Source organism: Cebus imitator, unplaced genomic scaffold, assembly GCF_001604975.1.
Source record: "Cebus imitator isolate Cc_AM_T3 unplaced genomic scaffold, Cebus_imitator-1.0 Scaffold442, whole genome shotgun sequence".
Taxonomy (NCBI): Eukaryota; Metazoa; Chordata; class Mammalia; order Primates; family Cebidae; genus Cebus; species Cebus imitator.
In genome coordinates, this window is record NW_016107757.1 from 958,870 (window position 1) to 978,001 (window position 19,132).

Sequence of the window (19,132 nt, forward strand, 5' to 3'; positions counted from 1 at the left end):
TATACCAAAGGTACAATTACAAACACACAGAATTAAAATACATGGCTTTTCATAATCCAGTATTAATCTGGCCCTTACTTCACTAGTTTCATCTATCCCAATTCAGTTTCCCATTTCACTTCTAATCACAGATGGTTTCCTTTACCTTATTAACGATTAATCCTTATCCAGTATCTGTGCCACACAGTAGGTGCTCAACAGGTATCTTAGGAAAGTTAATGAACTCACATAAATGCCCTTAGAACTCAGGTTATAAATAGGACAATCGAAGGCAAGTAAAGCAGTTAACATAAAGACACTGATATGGGGATAGGATTTGAAATAGGCTTCAAAGTTATACTTTCCTTATCCTATAAAATCGAATTTGTATACACACATTTAAGCAGTAAGTAGTAAAGAATACAATGAGAAAAAATTGCAAAACTGTGGGCACTATTCATATTACCATCTAGGTCAGCAGTTTGCCCACTAAGGAACATTTGGCAATGTGCCTGTGCTCTAATGATTAGAGGCCAGATATGCTACTAAATATCTTATAATGCACAGGAAACCCCCTACAAAAAAAGAATTATCTGGCCTAAACAAAACAGCACCAGGATTCAGAAATCCCGGTGTAAGTGAACAGTGCCAACAGTGCCCCCTAGAGTTTTACTGAACAGCCTACATAATATAGTCACAGGTGTCAGCCCTGTGGGATTCACAGGCATTTGAATAATTTAATAGTACGGCCACTTGAAGATTAGGAAGGAGACAACACATTCTTTTTTCTTCTCTATCTTTTTTATTTAGACTTTTAAAATCCTAGTGCTATATGACATCTGTTATACAAGTTTTTAACTGTCAAGCACCTCAGAAACCACCTAGTGTGATGACTCTTGGCTAAATGCAAAACTGGATCAGCAGCCTGTAAAGTTTTCTCAAAAGACTCGTCTCAGCTGCTACTGATTCAGAGTCTCTAAGAGAAAGCCAAAGCAGAACTGTAAAACAGCTCTTCAAGTGCTTCTTACTAACCAGTGGTAAAAGTACCGGTTGAGAATTTCTGAAGGTGAGGTCTAGGAAATCTATTTTTCTAATGTTCTCCTAGTGATTCCGACGCAGAGCCAGATTTCAGACTACCAATATATTTCAGTTCCGCCTACCACCTAAAATTCAGAAATCCTTTCCAGTGATCTGATGAAGTTCGAAGAGCAGAAATTTTAAAAAGTTACTGGCTTTTTACTTCTGCTGCCAGAACAATGGAGTAGACATATTTTTCCCTATCCATCCACTTAAAAGTCTGAGTATCATATATAAAGCAAATATAAGACTCAGAAAGGTAGAGAAAAGGAAAACAAGTTAGAAACCTTGGAACATAAACGATAACTGTTGAGTTTCCTGGGTTTTCTTTTGCCTTATGTATTCCAGACTGGATGAGAGAAAAGCTAGCAACTCAGAAATTCTAATGAGTTAAGACAAGAACAACAACAAAAGCCTGCTCTTTCTAGCCAAGGGACCAGAAAAAGCAGCAGCCTAGCAAGACAAAATTTTCAGACAACAATGCTCTACTCCAGCCAAACACCCTAGAAAAATCTGTGGCCCCATCTCCACCCGAACCAGCAAAAGCCCAATGAAAACCCATCCTCAGGCTGTAACAAAGCACCCCAAGTGCCTACCCCATAATTCTCCCCATACCTCTTGTAGCAATGGGGTGACCCTCCTCCTCCTCTCGGGCTAGTGTGGTATCAGAGGAGGCCCAGCAGAGTTAGGACATTCATAACCACTCGTTGGTAAGGCCACCACCAACTATCCACACTGCTAAATGGAGACCACTAGGGCGGCAGTAATGAGGCATCCTGGCCCTTCCCAGCTAGGATATCAGCTGAGGCGTATGGAGAGCCTTAACTCCCATACTCAGCAGTAATGAAGCACCAAACCAAGTCAACCAAGTGGGGAACCTGGACTTCCACCTTGACCTGGCAATCCTAACACAATGCGCTTCCCTTCCCCAGCTAAAAAGGTTTAAGAGAAAGCCTGCTCTAAGAGAAGACCTAAATAAGGTCCAGACTCATAATATCCAAAATACTCAGGTTTCATTTTAAAAATCACTCTTCATACTAAGAACCAGAAATACCAACTTTAAAAAGATAATCAACAGATATCAACACTGACGTAACATGGATGTCAGATCTGACATAGATTTAAGGCAGGAATCATTAAAATGCTTCAATGACCACAAACACATGTAAATAGAAAACAAGTCTCAGCAAAGAAAGAGAAGGTATCAAGAATGAACTGGAAGTTTTAGAACTAAAAAATACTATTATAACTCAAAAAACTCAGTTGATGGGCTCAATACCAAAAGAGGAGAGGGTCAAGAGTCAGTAAATTTAAAGAAAGTACAACAGAAATTACCCAATCTGGCCAAGCGCAGTGGCTCATACCTGTATTCCCAGTACTTTGAGAGGCCAAGGCAGGCAGATCACCTGAGGTTGGGAGTTCAAGATCAGCCTGACCAACATGGAGAAACTCCGTCTCTACTAAAAATACAAAATTAACCAGGCGTGATGCCGAATGCCTGTAATCCCAGCTGCTCAGACGGCTGAGGCAGGAGAATCTCCTGAACCTGGGAGGCTGAGGTTGTGGTAAGCCGAGGTTGCGCTATTGCACTCCAGCCTTAGCAACAAAAGCGAAACAAGAAAGAAAAGGGAAGGAAGGAAGGGAGGAAGGAAGGAATATCCAATCTGAACAAAAAACAGAAAAAGACAGTCCTAGGGACCAAACAAAAGATCTAGCATTTATATAATCAGAATCCCAAAATACAGGAAGACAGCAGGGCTGAAAAAGAGTTTAAGTAATGGCTGAAAACTTTCCAAGCCTGGGACAAAACATAAATCTATTACAGATTCAAGAATGTCAGTGAACCCCAAACAAGATAAACCCAAAGAAATCCACATAAAGTCATATTACACTCAAACCTCAAACTAAATATACTCATGCTCAATTTGAAAACCAAAGGCAAAGAAAAAAATCCCGAAAGCTGTAAGAACATCTTACCTACAGGGGACAAACAATTCCAATGACAGCAAATTTCTCATCGGAAATTATGGAGGCCCAGTAGAGTTAGGACATTTTGCTCCAAAGATGGAGCAAAACATTTGTCAAGTGTTGAAAGAAAATAACTGTGAAGCCAGGATCATATATTCAGTGAATATATCCTTCAGGAATAAAGAAGAAATGAGGCCATGCTCAGATAAAGAAAAACTAGGAGAATCTGTTAACAGCAGACCTGCTCTAAAACAATGGCTTAAGGAAGTTTTCAAAACAAAATTGATGAGATTTGAAATTTATCAGTAAGGAAGAACAACAGAAAATGCAAAATGAGTTAATACAATGCTCTCCTTTTCCTCTTCGGTTTTCTAAATTATGTTTGATGATTGAAGCAAAAAAAAAATTGATATGGTTCTCAAATATAAATAAATATTTAAGACAATTATAAATGGAGAAGAACATAGTGACGTAAAGGGAAGGAGGCATTCTAAATTTCACTCAAATTGGTAAAAATGCCAACTGGGTGCAGTGGCTTGTGCCTATAATCTCAGTGCTTTGGGAGGCTAATGCAGGGGAATCACTTGAGGCCAGGAGTTTAAGACCAGCCTGAGCAACACAGCAAAATCCCCACCTCTACAAAAATTAAATTGGCTAAGCATAGTGTTGCATGTCTATAGTCCTAGCTACTTGGGAGGCTGAAGCAGGAAGACTGCTTGAGCCCAGGAGATTGGGGCTTCAGAGAGCTATGACTGTCTGAAGGGACTGTCATGGGACTGTGCCACTGCACTCCAGGCTGGGTGACTGAGGGAGACTTTATTGCTGGAGAAAAAAAAAACTGTAAAATGCTGATGATATACAGTAGACTAATGAGTTACTATAGATAAATTGGAATTCTAAAAACTGTTTATGTATCCCAGGAGGTTAGGGGGGAAAAAACTCAAGAGAGAAATGAAAAAGACAAAAAGAAAAATGACAGACTTAAAACAATAACTGATATTAAGGCTTCAATATAAATGGTCTAAATACACCAACTAAAAGAAACAGTAGATTAAAAAAAATATGACCCAACTAATATCATCTATAAGAAACTTACTCAATTATAATAAACACAGATTAAAAGTAAAAGTTTGAAAAAGATTATGTAATGATAAAAGAGTTAACTCCAAAGACATAGGATTACTAAATGTGAATGCACCAACATTCACATGAACGGCAAAACATGACAGAACTGAAAGGAGAAACAGAAAAATCTACATTGTAGCTACAAATTTTAACACCTGTCTCTCAATGGTTGATAAAACAGTAGACAGAGAACAAACAAGGAGGTAAAAGAATTCAACAACATCATCAACCAAGAGTATCTAATAAACACTTATATAACACTCCACCCAACAGAATACACATTCTTTTCAAGCTCCCATCAAACATATCTAAGATAGAGCCATAAAATAAATTCTCAAAAATCTAATCTGCCATCTTAAGAAACTGGTAAAAGTTGAGCAAAATAAACCAACAGCAAACAAAAGAAACAACAACAAAAAGCTGGGTTCTCTGAAAAGATCAATAAAGTTCAGAAACCTCTAGCAAGACTGACCAAGACCCTGTTTCAAAAAAGAAACATGGGTTATCACTAAAGACCCAGCAGGTATTGAAAGGATAATAAGGGGATACTACAAACAACTCTGTACACATAGATTTTTACCTTAGATGGGATCCACCAATTCCTCAAACAGCATAAACTATTACAGCTCACCCAGTATGACCCAATATGAAGGTAGTTAATTTGAATAGCCCTGTAACTATTAAGTTAATGGACTTCATTATAAAGTAACACTAGCCAGGCAGTGGCTCACACCTGTAATCCCAGCACTTTGGGAGGCCAAGGCAGGCAGATCACTTGAGGCCAGGAGTTTGAGACCAGGCTGGCCAATATGGTGAAACCTCATCTCTACTAAAAAATACAAGCTGGGTGTGGGACACGCCTGTAAGCCCAGCTACTCAGACGGCTGAGACATGAGAATTACTTGAACCCAGGAGGCAGGGGTTGCATTGAGCAGGGCTCATGCCACTGCACTCCAGCCTGGGCAACAGAACAAGACTCTGTCTCAAAAAAAAAAAAAAAAAAGTAACGCTAATTTTGCACAATCTCTTCCGGAAAATGGGAAACAGATCATTTGACAATTCATTTTGTAAAGCCAGTATTGCTAATATCAAAATCATAAAAAACAGTACCAAAGAAAGAGTTCAGACCAGTATCACACCTCATGAACACAGACACAAAAATCCTTAACAAAATATTAGCAAACACAACTCAGCAATACACAAAAAAATTACACAGGATGATCAAGTAGAATGTATTCCAGGGTTCCAAGGCTGGATCAATATTCAGAAAAACAATCAATATAATCCACTACATTAACAGGCAACAGAAGAAAAACCACATGATCATATAAACTGATGACAAAAAGGCATCTGACAAAACACGATTCATGAAAAAGCTCTCAAAAATTTAGGAACAAGAAATAGTTCTCAACTCTCCCAACTTGATAGAGAGTATCTACCAAAAAAAAAAAAAAAGACTGACAAGTCAAGAATATCTGTTCTTAACACTGCTATTCAACACAGGACTTAAAGTTCACCAGTGCGATAAGGCAAAAAAAAAAAAGAAAAGGCATATAGATTACAAAAGAAGAAATAAAACTGTCCTTATTTGCAGATCACAAGAGAAAACTCACAAAACACACCTTGAATAAGTAGTCTAGTTAGGTCACAGGATTCAAGATCAATATGAGAAAAACAATTCTATTTCTATATATTTGTTATGAACACAAAAAATGGAAATTAAAAATACAGAACAATTCATAATTGCTAAAAAATACTTAGGCATAAATCTAACAGCAAAAACAGGACTCATATGCTAAAAACTATAAAATGCTGATGATCAAAGTCAAAGAAGATGTAAATAAATGAAGAGACGTACCAGTCGTGGATTAGAAGACTCAGCACAATGATATTAATTTCTCCTCAAAATTATATATACAGGCTTAATACAATTCCAGTCAAAACCTCCTTCTCTTCAAAAAAACTCCCAGCAAGACTTTTATAAATGTAGAAAAGATTATTCTAAAATTTATACAGAAAGGCAAAGGAATTAAAATAGCTAAAAACAATTATGAAAAAAAATAAAGGTAGGAGAAATCGATCAGATTTCAAGAATAATTATAGAGCTATAATGTAGTACTGGTGGAGGGACCGATATACAGATCAATAAAACAACAGGAAAAACAGAAACAGCCCCACGTAAGTGCAGCCAAACAATTTCTGACAGAGGTGCAAAAGTAATTCAATGGTAGAAGAATAGTCTTTCAACAAATGCTGATGGAACAACTGAGTATCTATAGGGGAAAAATGAACTTCAACCTAAACCTCACACCTTCATAAGGAAATCAACTCAAAATGGATTACACATTTAATGTAACACATAGCAGTATAAAACTTTTACAAGAGAACTAGAAATGACCAAAATGTCCTACCATAGATAGTTAAATAAACTATGGTAATCCATATCATGGAATACTACTCAGCAATAAAAAAGGAGAACTACTGATACACGCAATAATTTGGATGGATCTCAAGGGTCTGAGTGGAAAAAAACAATCTTAAAAGGTCCCAGACTGTACCATTCTTGAAATGACAAGGTCTATGGCTTGATAAGGAGCTTTAAAGTCTATGGCTTGATAAGGAGTTCTTAGGCACAACATCAAAAGCATAATCCATAAAATAATTTTTAAAAATCAATATACTGGATTTAATAAAAATTAAAATTATTTGCTCTAAGAAAGACCCTGTTAGGATGAAAAGACAAGCTACAGACTGAAAGGAAATATTTGCAAACTATGTATCTGATATAGGATTCATATTTAGAATATATTAACTCAACAGTTAAAAACAACAACAAAAAACCAATCCAATTAGAAAATGAGCAAAAGATATGAAGAGACATCACCAAAAAGAATATACGAATGGTAAATAAGCACATGAAAAAGATGTTCAACATCACTAGCCATCAGGGAAATGCAAATTAAGACCACGATGAGATATCACTACACACCTATCAGAACAGCTAAAATAAAAAATAATGACAATACCAAATGCTGGCGAAGATTCGGAGACACTGGATCTCTCATACATTGCTGGTGGGAATGTAAAATGGCACGGCCACTCTGGAAAATAGTTTGGCAGTTTCTTAAAAAACTAAACAAACTTAACCATGACCCAGCAATTGCCCTCATAGGCATTCACCCAGAGAAATGAAAACTTAAGTCCACACAAAAACCTGTACACAACTGTTCACTGGCAGCTTTATTTGCAATAGCCCAAAACTGGAAATGACCAAAACGCCCTACCATAGATAGTTAAATAAACTATGGTAATCCATACCATGGAATACTACTCAGCAATAAAAAAGGAGAACTATTGATACAGGCAACAACTTGGATCGATCTCAAGGGTTTGAGTGGGAAAAAAAACAATCTTAAAAGGTCCCAAACTGTACTATTCTTGAAATGACAAAATTCACGTGATGAAATGACATTAACACTATACACACACATTGTACCAGTGTCAATTTTCTGGATTTGATATTGTATTACAGTTATGTAACATATAACCTTTGGATTCTGGGCAAAGATCATATGGGACCTCTATGCATAATCTTTGAAACTTCCTATGAATCAAATTATTTGAAAGCCAAAAGTTTAAAGAAAAAAACAGTTTACACATAAGGCCAAGAAAAAAATAAATCAGGCTCTGCGCAAGAAAATGTGAAGTAGCCTGAAATTCACATCAAGAAAAGAAACTGGACAGCAATTTTACCAAATTTGATAATCCTAAATGTTCTTGTTAAATCACCAATAGCTTCTCTAAATTATCAGCTAAAAAAAAAAAAAAAATACAGACACACATACACAAACACACACACAGACACACAAACACACACATAGATGGCTCCTAACTTACAATGGTCTGATTTACAGTTTTTCAACTTTACCTTAATGGTATAAAACAGTTGCAATTTTGAGGTACTTGGAATTTTGAATTCTGATCTTTTCCTGGGCTAGCAGTATGCAGTATGTGAGATATTCAACACTTTATTTAAGAGACTTTGTGTTAGCTAATTTTGCCTAACTGTAGGCTAATTCTGAGCACACTTAAGGTAGGCTGGGCTAAGCTATGATATTCAGTAGGTTAGGTATATTAAATGCATTTTCAACTTATGATGAGTTTATCAGGATGTAATCCCCTCATAAGTTGAGAAGCAACTGTTTAAATCCATCAACAGGAGTAGGGGCTGGCAAACTGTAGCCCATAAGCCAACTGCAGCCACCTGTTTTTGTAAATAAAATTTTAGTAAAATAGTCACAGAGATACAAAAAAACAAAAGACAACTCTGTTGGCTTTAGTTACTGGTTATCTTGTAACAATACTGAATATCAGAAAACACTATCACCTTACAAAACTACTCATCTTACTGGAGCACAAAGAATTGTAATTCAATGACATATTTTATCCTTAAAACAAGTTTCTATCAAAATATGAGACATTTAAAAAAAAGGCAATCTCCCATCTGCCATTCAATTTACTAAACTACTGCTCCCTACCAAGTTCCAACACGCACGCACGCACGCACGCACGCACGCACGCACACACGATGGAAGTACAGCTTAACTGCAGTTACCATACCTTAGAAAGTATCAAATCGCCTAACCATCGCACACAATCAACATAATTCCTATGTATGTCTCTGGTAGAAAAATCAGGAAAATGGATTTTCTGAGAAATAAATGGCCTGAAGGAAGAATGGAAATGTAAAAAGTTAAAAGAAAAAATTATAGTAGAATCATACTCATTTTCATTTTTGGATTTATAAAACTTGGAAAAACAGAACGTAAGACTATTAATTACTCTGTGTTCCTCCATAAATGACCACCTTATCTATTTACTGAAAGCTAAAGTCTCATTCCACTTTTATTTTTTTCCATTATCAATTATTCAAGTTTATTTTCATCCTATGATAGATACTTCATTTATAAACATTGTAGTTTCCTGCCTTTAACTATATTTAACCCAAAATTAATCACTTCAATTCTGGGTATCCTAACCAATAATAAAGACCTGATCAGTTTCTCACAGAAAATATACTAAGCTACCTACTCAGAACTTAAAATTAAGCATTAATAGTCTATGAAAGTCAACTTATCTACACTACTTCAAAAAAGAGTCATCTTTCCAGGAACAACTAAACATCATCACAAAGTCTGCTGAAGATAAGTCTAGATGAGAGTCCTGCCTTCAGCAATAATTTCTGAAAATGATACCTTACGGGAATTTAAAATTTCTTAGATGAGGCTGGATGCGGTGGCTCACACCTTTAAGGCCAAAGTGGGTGGATCATCTGAGGTCAGGAGTTTGAGACCAGCCTAGCAAACATGGTGAAACTCCATCTCTACTAAAAATAAAATTAGCTGGGCATGGTGGCAGGCGCCTGTAATCCCAACTACTCAGGAGGCTGAAACAGGAGATTCACTTGAACCCGGGAGGCGGAGCTTGCAGTAGGCCAAGATCACGCCACTGGACTCCAGCCTGGGCAACAAGAGTGAAACTCCATCTCAATAAAAATAGACATATAAGCCAGGCACGGTGGCTCACACCCGTAATCCCAACACTTTGGGAGAACATGGTGGGCAGATCACCTGAGGCTTGGAGTTCGAGACCAGCCTGACCAACATAGAGAAACCTCATCACTACTAAAAATACAAAATTAGCCCGGCGTGGTGGCACATGCCTGCAATCCCAGCTACTCGGCAGGCTGAGGCAGGAAAATTGCTTGAACCCAAGAGGTAGAGGTTGTAGTGAGCCAAGATCACGCCATTGCAGTCCAGCCTGGGCAACAAGAGAGAAAAACTCCGTCTCAAAAAATAAATAAATAAATAAAATAAAATTTCCTAGGACTTTTCCAAATAATTTCTGTATTTAGGAAACTAACTGGCACCACTGTTTCCATCAGAGATATTTGTGACAATAAACAAAACAAGCTACTATTAATTCTGGAGTTATTTAATTAACAGTATATTTAACAACCTAATCCACTCAGTTTTAAATCTGAAATAACTGTATAACATGCCATGAGTTAGCTGTCTTAGGCAATTCTTATGTCCTCTCTACCTTTTCCCTCAGATATGTAAAAAGAACACTGGATTGCATCAACTCAAAAAAATCCTTCCAATTCAAATTCTGGAATATTTGTTAATACATTAAAATGTTATTGGTGATCTGATATAAATTCTTAACTCTGCTATAATTAATTGCTTTTTATCCAAGTACATATTATAATTGTATGGCCAAACCTCTCTCATAGAAAAAACCAGCATAACTGTTATTTTTTGAAAACTGTGAAATATAGTTTGTATTTATTCCAGACATCTAGAAAATGACCTAAAAATATAAATTTAACATTGTACTACTAGCTCCTGGGGTTTTAAAGGAGAAACTTAAAACTTGCAATAATTCTTAAAGGGCACTTAGGTCTGATGAATGTTAGTGCACTGAAATATTTACTGATGCTTACAAATTTAATAATCTATTAACAATCTGGCTTGATAACCAGAAAATGAACTCTAGCTTTTTGCTAAAACAAAAGTACCAACAAAGTTAACATGCAGACATACAACGTTTATAGTGAAAGTGTTAATGACAGCCTAAGATTCTAAAGACAGTTACTGCATTAAGAATTGAGACATTTCAAAAATACATTAAGAAAACTACCAAAATTCCCCAACCTACAGTACCATAAAGCGAGGCTCCTGCATTTGAATTCTCTCCATTTAATGAAGTGAGATCATTCAGAGAAAAGTATTATCATGAATTACAGCTAAGAACTCCATTTTTTAAAACTGTGGTTTACCATCTTGAATTCGAGTATCGTTTAAAAAAAAGGTAATATAACATTATTCTAAAGTGTCCTTTACTCTCCCTGGTCCATAATAAGTGATTTAAAACTTTTACATTTATAACTTAAAAGGCCAAGCATATACATACCAAAAGAGAAGTAAGTAAAATGTGCTACTAAGTTAAGATGACAACACAATTTAAAGGGAATTTTGAAAATTAAGCCACAAACACTGCAAATAAAGGACTTCTTAAAGGGTTTTCACGGAATTTTATGATATGTAAATTACGCCCTAAAGTTAAAAGAAGGTCTTCTAAACTCAATGTTGGGGGCTTATATAGCAATTTTGGGGGGAAAATAAAATATATATTCAACAGCACAACATGGCAAATTGTTTTAAATACCACAGTAGTTACCTGTTAGTTTTATTTGGGTTATAATCATAAGATTCCTTAATTGCATTCATCATTCTCTTTGAATTGATCCTCCAAAGTTTAAGAGAGTGATCCATACCACAGGACATTATTTTTTCACCCAAAAGATCATAATCCTGCATATAAAATGAAAAAGCTGTATATAAATTGCAGTTCCAAATTATATTTCTCCAATTTCCACCTAATGTGCAACATAGTGAAAACTTTATTTAAAATCAAAATACAAACTACATTTTGGGTTTCCTCTAAATAGGCCATATATCAGAGTTTACTACTTTCAAGATTTACAGCTTTAATTAGTTTGTCACCATCGGAATATATGAGCATTTACAATGTGTAAATCAAGAAAAAAATTACTTAATTTTATCTAATCAAATACACTTAAATATTTTTATTTTGAAGGTAAATTGAACACTAAGGTAAAATAATTATTCTATTACACAAAGAGCTGAATAGTGATATTACTTTTCTTGTCCAACCCTGACCAACCAATGAAACTGACATCTGCATGTGAAAATACATGAATCCTTAAAGAGCTGACACTGTACTTTATCTATACTTTTAAGTCAAAACATTTCGAAGTTAATTACTTTTAGAGTTTACTTTTAAGTGAATTTTTTTAAAGTCTAATAAAACAACAGATTTTAACTTTTCTCATTTGCTGTTTGCTAATTTTTAACAGACATCTATCTATTATAACAACCTCATTTCATAGGCAGACAGTGAGGCCCAGAGATGCTATTTAATTTAGCAAAAGGCACATAATGAGTAAAGAAAATCTCACAGCTATCCAACTATTAGTGAACCCTATATTACACAGACAAGGTATATACTGTTTGCTGTTCTCATTCTAAGAAATGACAGTAGAGAGTTCTATTGAAGGAGTATATTTTCCTTACTAACCTAGATATTATATGTTAATCCAACCTTTGAATTATGAGCACCACTTTAGAAGAGCCTAAGAACTTTAGACTTGATGTTTATTGAATTCACAGATGTGCTACTTCTATTTACCTCAATGTCAACAGCAAGAAGACATCCTTAGAGACAATACCGCTAATTTGGAGTTCTTAATAACAGTTCACTTGGCTTTTATATACATAAAGCCAGATGGAGAATGCTACTGCAACTTTTAGAAAATTCAAGTTAACAGGGAAATTCCAAGGAAGGTTTGGGTCTCACAAAGGAATCCAAACTCCAACACAGTAATATTTTAGTACCTTCAATTAAAATGCTACATGCTATAAAATATGGTGCCCCTTTACATAGTTGAATGAAAAAAAAAACTAAGAGGTGTGAAATTACTTAAGGAATCAAATGAGCTAAACATGGAACATAAGCTAAAATAATGTCAAAATTTGAAACCTGAATAAAAACACTTGTATAAAAGACCAATGAATTACAATACATCAATATAAAGGTGGTATTTGTTTATCTTTAAACAAAATTAACTATTGGTCTTGCATTATACCATGCCACCCAAAGAGTGGAAACAAGTTACCTAGAACAGTGTGAGCATAATAAAACACTGAAAAAAAGCAGAAAACTTATGTTTCAACTTCAAAGTAAAGATGGAAAAGCTCTTTAATGGCTACATAGTTTAATTTTTTTCTTTAATAACTGAGAAACAGCAAAACAAACGTTAACTTGGTGATTTTAGATTAAGAGGAAAGGAGCAGGATCATACTACTCTCATGAGAATCCAGGGATTGGTATAAAGTGCAAGTAATTTTAAAAATAGATAAATATAGTCTTGTTTTAATCCTTCATCTGGAGAATTAAAATCTTATATGTCAAATATAAGTGAATGTCTGCCTAACAGGCTATATGAAACAAGCATGCTTTCTTATAAGGAAAGAGTCCCATGAAGACTGTTCACAGCTATGTAAACCTGAAAGTCACTGCCCTGCAGTTTTCAACTTACAGCACTTAGTACTTCATCTCTGTGCCCTTCTACGCCTCCAAATATTGCCACCAGAGTGTCCGTTTGGATATTCCATAATCGTAAAGCATGATCTAGTATAAACATACAAAAATTAGATGAATGTTTTTTATTTACTATGAACTTTCAACATCTTGTGAAAGAAAAACTACTAAAGTCTAGATGTAAGCTATGCACAGTAAAGCCTAAAAATGGAATCCATACCACATAGCAACTTAAAATATTTACATTACATATAGAATTAGTTAGGTAAGTCCTGTACTTTGAATAGGTCCCCCCAAGAGCATGTGCTAGAAAGTCAATTCCCAATGCAATAGTGGTGTGAGCTGGGGCCGAATGGAAGGTATTTAGATCATGAGGGCTCTATGCTCACAAATGGATTAATAATGATTATAAAGGAGCCTGAGGCTACAAATTCCATCTCTTGCTTCCTCACACCCTCTCCTGCCCTTTTGCGATGAGACCATTCAGTATGAAGGCCCTCACCAGATGCTGGCAGCATGTTCTTGGACTTCCCAGTCTCCACATCATGAGCCAAATAAATTTTTGTTCCTTATAAATCACGCAGCCAGGCACAGTGGCTCACACTTGTAAACCCAGCATTTCAGAAAGCCAAGATGGGAAAACTGCTTAAGCCCAGGAGTTTGAGACTAGTCCTAGCAATATAGCAAGACCCTATCTCAACAAAAAAATTTAAAAATTAGTAAAGCCTGAGCAACAAGAAAAGAAAAGAATGAATGAATCCATTAGTCACCTAGTGTGTAGTATTCTGTTATAGCAGCATAAAATAGACTGAGACAGCATGGTGGTACTGAGAAATGGGACTATGCTATAGTATTTACCTGAAAATGTGAAAAAGACTTTGGAACTAGGTAATGAGGAGAGGCTGGAAGAATCTGGAGGAGCAGGCTAGAAAAACCCTGAATTATTGTGAATGGAACACTGACGATAATTCCAGTGAGGGCTAAGAAGAAGACAAGAGCTACAGGGAGAATCTTTATCTTCTTAGGGATTACTTAAGTGGTTGTAATCAGAATGTTGGTAAAATCACGAATAGTAAAGGCCATCAGTGAGGTCTCAGACAGAAATAAGAAGGTATTGGAAAATGGAGTAAAAGGTATCCTTGTTGGCAGAGTGTGATGGCTCATGCTTCTAATCCCAGCACTTTGAGGCTGAGGCAGAAGGATCTACTTGAGGCCAGGAATTCGAGACCAGCCTGGGCAACAAAGTGAGACCCCGTCCCTACAAAAAATAAATTAGCCAGTGTGGTAGCATGTACCTGTAGTCCTAGCTACTTGAGGAGGTAAGGCAAGAGGGTCACTGGAGCGTAGGAGTTTTGGGATGCAGTGAACTATAATCATGCCACAGTGCACTCCAGCCTGGGTGACACAGACCAACCCTGTCTTTAGTTAGCCAGGTGTGGGGGTGTGCACCTGTAGTCCCAGCTACTCGGAGGCTGATGTGGAAGGATAGCCTAAGCCCAGGAGGCAAAGGTTGTGCCACTGCACTCCAGGCTGGATGACAACAGTGAGATCTTGCCTCAAAAAAATTAAATCAAGCAATAAATAAAAGCCATCCTTGCCATACAGTTGTGAAGAACTTGGCAGGATTGTGTCCATGTCCTACAACGTTGAGAAAGGCAGAATTTAACAGCAATGAATCCAACAGCTGGCAGAAGAAATATCTGAGCATCAGGGCATTCATAGTGATGCATGGCTTCTTCTGGCTGCTTACCATAAAATGACAGAGAAATGATCTAAAGGTGAAATTTATAATTAAAAAGGAAAGCACAACAGAAAAATTTGTAAACTCTCAGACTGGCCATGTAAAGAATAAAAAAGCAGGCTGGGTGTGGTGGCTCACACCTGTCATCCCAATGCTCTGGAAGGCTGAGGTGGGAGGATCATCTGAGCCCAGAAGTTCAAGACCAGCCTGGGCAACAGAGCAAGTCCTCGTCTCTTCAAAAAATACATAAAATAGAAAAGCATGTTTGGGAGAGAATATTAAAGAATGTGGCTGCGTGACTAATTGTTAAGGAGATTAACAGGGAATAGAAGCCAGGGTCTATTCACCAAGACAATGGGATAATGACCCCAGAGGCATTTCAGAGATCTTCAAACATATCTAGGACCTTGAGGGCAAGGTTTCCAGAGTAGCACCTGTGGGACCCCTACATTCACTGTCCAGGGCCACCTCAGCACTTTTTCTCCCCCTATTCCAGGGCAGTCCTCTGGGGTCACCCCAGGTTAGCTTGAGGGGTCTCAGGTGTGGCTCAGGCCATAGCTTCTGAAGGTACAAACAGCAAATCCTGGCAGTGTCCACGTAGTGTTAAGTCTGCAGATGCATAGAATATAGGAACTGCGGAGGCAGGGCTTCCTCTATCTAGATTTCAAAAGACATCACAAAGAGCGAGGAGCTCCTGGCAGAAACTTTTTACAAGGGCAGAGCCAACAAATAGTTCCCACTATAACAATACCTGGTGGAGCCATAGGGAAAAAGCCATCCCCCAAATCCCAGAACTGCTGAGCTACCAGAGCACACTGCCAGCCTTCGAGAGCTGCAGGCACCTAACTTCAACTCGTAAGATGCTATGTGGGCTGCACTTGGCAACCAATGGGGCTGCCCAAGGCCTTTGGGGCCCAAACCCCACACCCAGCATGCCAAGAAGGCAAAACATGGAGTCAAGGAAGATTATTCTGGTGCCTTGATTTAATCTGGTTTATTCTGTTGGGCTTTGGACTTACTTGGGACCAGTTACCCTTATTCTTGCCTATCTCTCCTTTCTGGAAGGTAATGTCTATCTATGCTTATCCCACTGCTATATTTTGGAAGTAGATAAGTTGCCTGATTTCTCAGACTTACAAATGGAGAATTTACCTCAGGAGGAATCCTGCCTGAGTTTCAGCCATATCCCTGACTTGATGCCAGTAGGAATTATGACTTTTGGGGTTATTGGATGTAATGAATGTATTTTCTATGTGAGGATCTGAATTTTGGGGGCTAGGGGCAGAATGCTCTAGCTTAAATGAGCCTCCAAAAAGCATGCTGGGAAACGTAATCCCCAACGCAGCAGTGTTGGGAGATGGCACCTAATGAGAGGCATTTAGGTCATTAGAATGCCAACCTTATGAATGGATTAATATAGTTATAAAAAGGCTTCAAGTTCAATTTCTTGTTCTTACTCTCTAATGCCTGATTAAAATGGACTAAGACACAGCCAGGCGTGGTGATACGTGTATGCCTGTAGTCCCAGCTACTCAGGAGGCTGAGGCACGAGAATTACTTGAACTAGGCAGTCAAAGGTTGCAGTGAGCTAATATCCTGTCACTGCACTCCATCCTGGGCAATAGAGGGGGACTCTGTCTCAAAAATATAAAATAGAACAAAATGGACTAAGACAGTAAGTCAAGAAATATTTATGCGGTCTGAAAAATATTTTGAGTATATTTATCTCAAATAACTTTCTTTAAATAACCTAATTGGATGGAAATACACTTTTGAGATAAGAAAATACAGATTTGAAATAAGCAATTTTATGCCACAGAACAAGATATTAGTTTTTCCCTTCACCACACTCACATTAACAAATTAAAGGGTGCTGTGATTTATATGATTTTTACAGTAGGCCCAAAATATAACTACATATATCATGCACAGTTTTATAGAATGATAGTCCTTCTTCAAAAATTGTACAGCTATAATATGAGCAACATTATATTAAACATTAATAAAGAATGTACAGCAGACCAGGTGCAGTAGCTCACACCTGTAATCCCAGCACTCTGGGAGGCCAAGGTGTGAGGATCACGCAAGGCCAAGAATTTGAGACCAGGTTAGGCAACATAATGAAACCATTACCTCTACAAAAATTTTTTAAATATTAGCCAGGCTGCTGGGTGTGGTGGCTCACACCTGTAATCCCAGCATTTTGGGAGGCCGAGACGGCCAGATCACAAGATCAGGAGTTCCAGACCAGCCTGACCAACATGGTGAAACCCTGTCTCATTAAAAAAAAAAAAAAAAAATTAGCTGGCATGGTGATGTGCACATGTAGTCCCAGCTACTCACAAGGCTGAGGTGGGAATATTGCTTGAGGCCAGGAATTCAAGGCTGCAATGAGCTGTGATTACACCACTCTACTATAGCCTGGTTGACAGAGTGAGATCCTGTCTCTAAAACAGTATTTAAAAAAAAAAAAAAAACAGTATGTAAAGACATGTCATGTAAGCTTGAAATATAACAATGTTCATTCTGTCTGTAAATATTAATACATCACATAACACCAAGAGGTGTTGTACATGTAAAAATTAGTAAAAATACATGTAAAAATTAGTGCTATAAAAATGATTCCTTGATTTCAATTTTACACAAGCTTTTGTATGGACATGTTATTTCTCTTGGAATACATATGTACACCCCCACCCACATATACCCCTAGGAGATAGATAGAGATAGATAGATAGACAGATAGATAGATAGATAGATAGATAGATAGATAGATAGATAGATACATAGGTAAACACACCTAGGGTTGGTGACTTCAACATTCTGAGGAACTGCCAGATTGTTTTTCAAAGTAATTACATTTTATATTCCCACCGGCAGTGTCTAAGAGGGCTCTGCTGATTCCTTCCTGTGCCAGTCCATACTTGTTATTATCTAAGGTTTTTATTACAGCCACCCTAAGTAGGTGTGAAGTGGTATCTCATTGTGGTTTTGATTTGTATTTCCTTAATTATTAATATGTTAAACATCTTTTCATGTGCTCAGTGGCCATCTGTGTATATACTATGAAGAAATGCCATTCAGAACTTTTGGCTATTTTTAAATTGGGCTGTCTTTCTATCGTTGAGCAGTAGAATTTCTTGATACAAGTCCCTTACTAGCTGGGAATCATGGCCCATGCCTGTACCCAGCATTTTAGGAGGCCAAGGCAGGAGAACTGCTTAAGGCCAGGAGTTTGAGACCGGTCTGGGTAACACAGCAACACTTCACCTCTACAAAAACATTTTTAAAAAAGTTAGCCAGGCGTGGCCGAGCACAGCCAAGTTGGCTCATGCCTATAATCCCAGCACTTTGGGAGGCTGAGGCAGGTGGATCACCTGAGATCAGGAGTTTGAGACCAGCTCTGGCCAACATGGCAAAATCTCGTCTCTATTAAAACTAGAAAAAATTAGCCGGGCATGGTGGTGGGCACCTGTAATCCCAGATACTCAGGAGGCTAAGGCAGGAGAATCACTTGAACCCAGGAGGCAGAAGCTGCAGTTAGCGGAGTTCGAGCCATTGCACTCCAGCCTAGGTGACAAAGCGAGACTCTGTCTCAAAAAAAAAAAGAAAAGAAAGAAAAAAGAAAAAACAGTGTGACATTTAGAACAAGTAAGGCACTATGGCCTATACACCTGTACGGAAATATCTGAGACCCAATTAGTGTTATCAGGAGACAAGAAACAGTAATCAGCTCTTCCTAGAGGTAGTGATTTCCAAAGTTAAGCTTTGGTAGTTATAAAAAAATGACACTGAAACTTTTACATAAGACAAACTTTCACATAAGAGTTTAATTTAAGGACATCATGCGTAGACTGCAGGGGAGATTACAGGTTTCACAAGCCCAAGAAAATAACAATCTTGTAAGTAGAAATGGAAAGAGAAAGGCAATCAAAAACAATGTGAAAAATAAGATCATCCTAATTCATTTCAGAGAGCTCAGAAATTAGATAATGTCTAAACCCACATTAAATTTATAATGCCTATGAAGGCATAAGGAACAATGCAGTGCTTTCC

The 19,132-nt window shown here is 37.3% G+C and overlaps 1 protein-coding gene across 2 annotated transcripts in view; it reads right to left on the minus strand.

Moving 5' to 3' along the window:
- EED (embryonic ectoderm development) overlaps positions 1-19,132 on the minus strand; it is a 35,287-nt gene that overhangs the window by 2,064 nt on the left and 14,091 nt on the right. The window contains exons 7-10 of one of the 2 annotated variants that reach the window (XM_017510630.2): positions 13,334-13,425; positions 11,392-11,525; positions 8,770-8,875; positions 7,176-7,250 (exon numbers count right to left, since the gene is read on the minus strand). In XM_017510630.2, coding sequence (XP_017366119.1) covers positions 7,176-7,250; positions 8,770-8,875; positions 11,392-11,525; positions 13,334-13,425 — 407 coding nt within the window. The remainder of the gene's footprint in view (positions 1-7,175; positions 7,251-8,769; positions 8,876-11,391; positions 11,526-13,333; positions 13,426-19,132) is intronic. The other variant, XM_017510632.2, reaches the window with a different exon arrangement.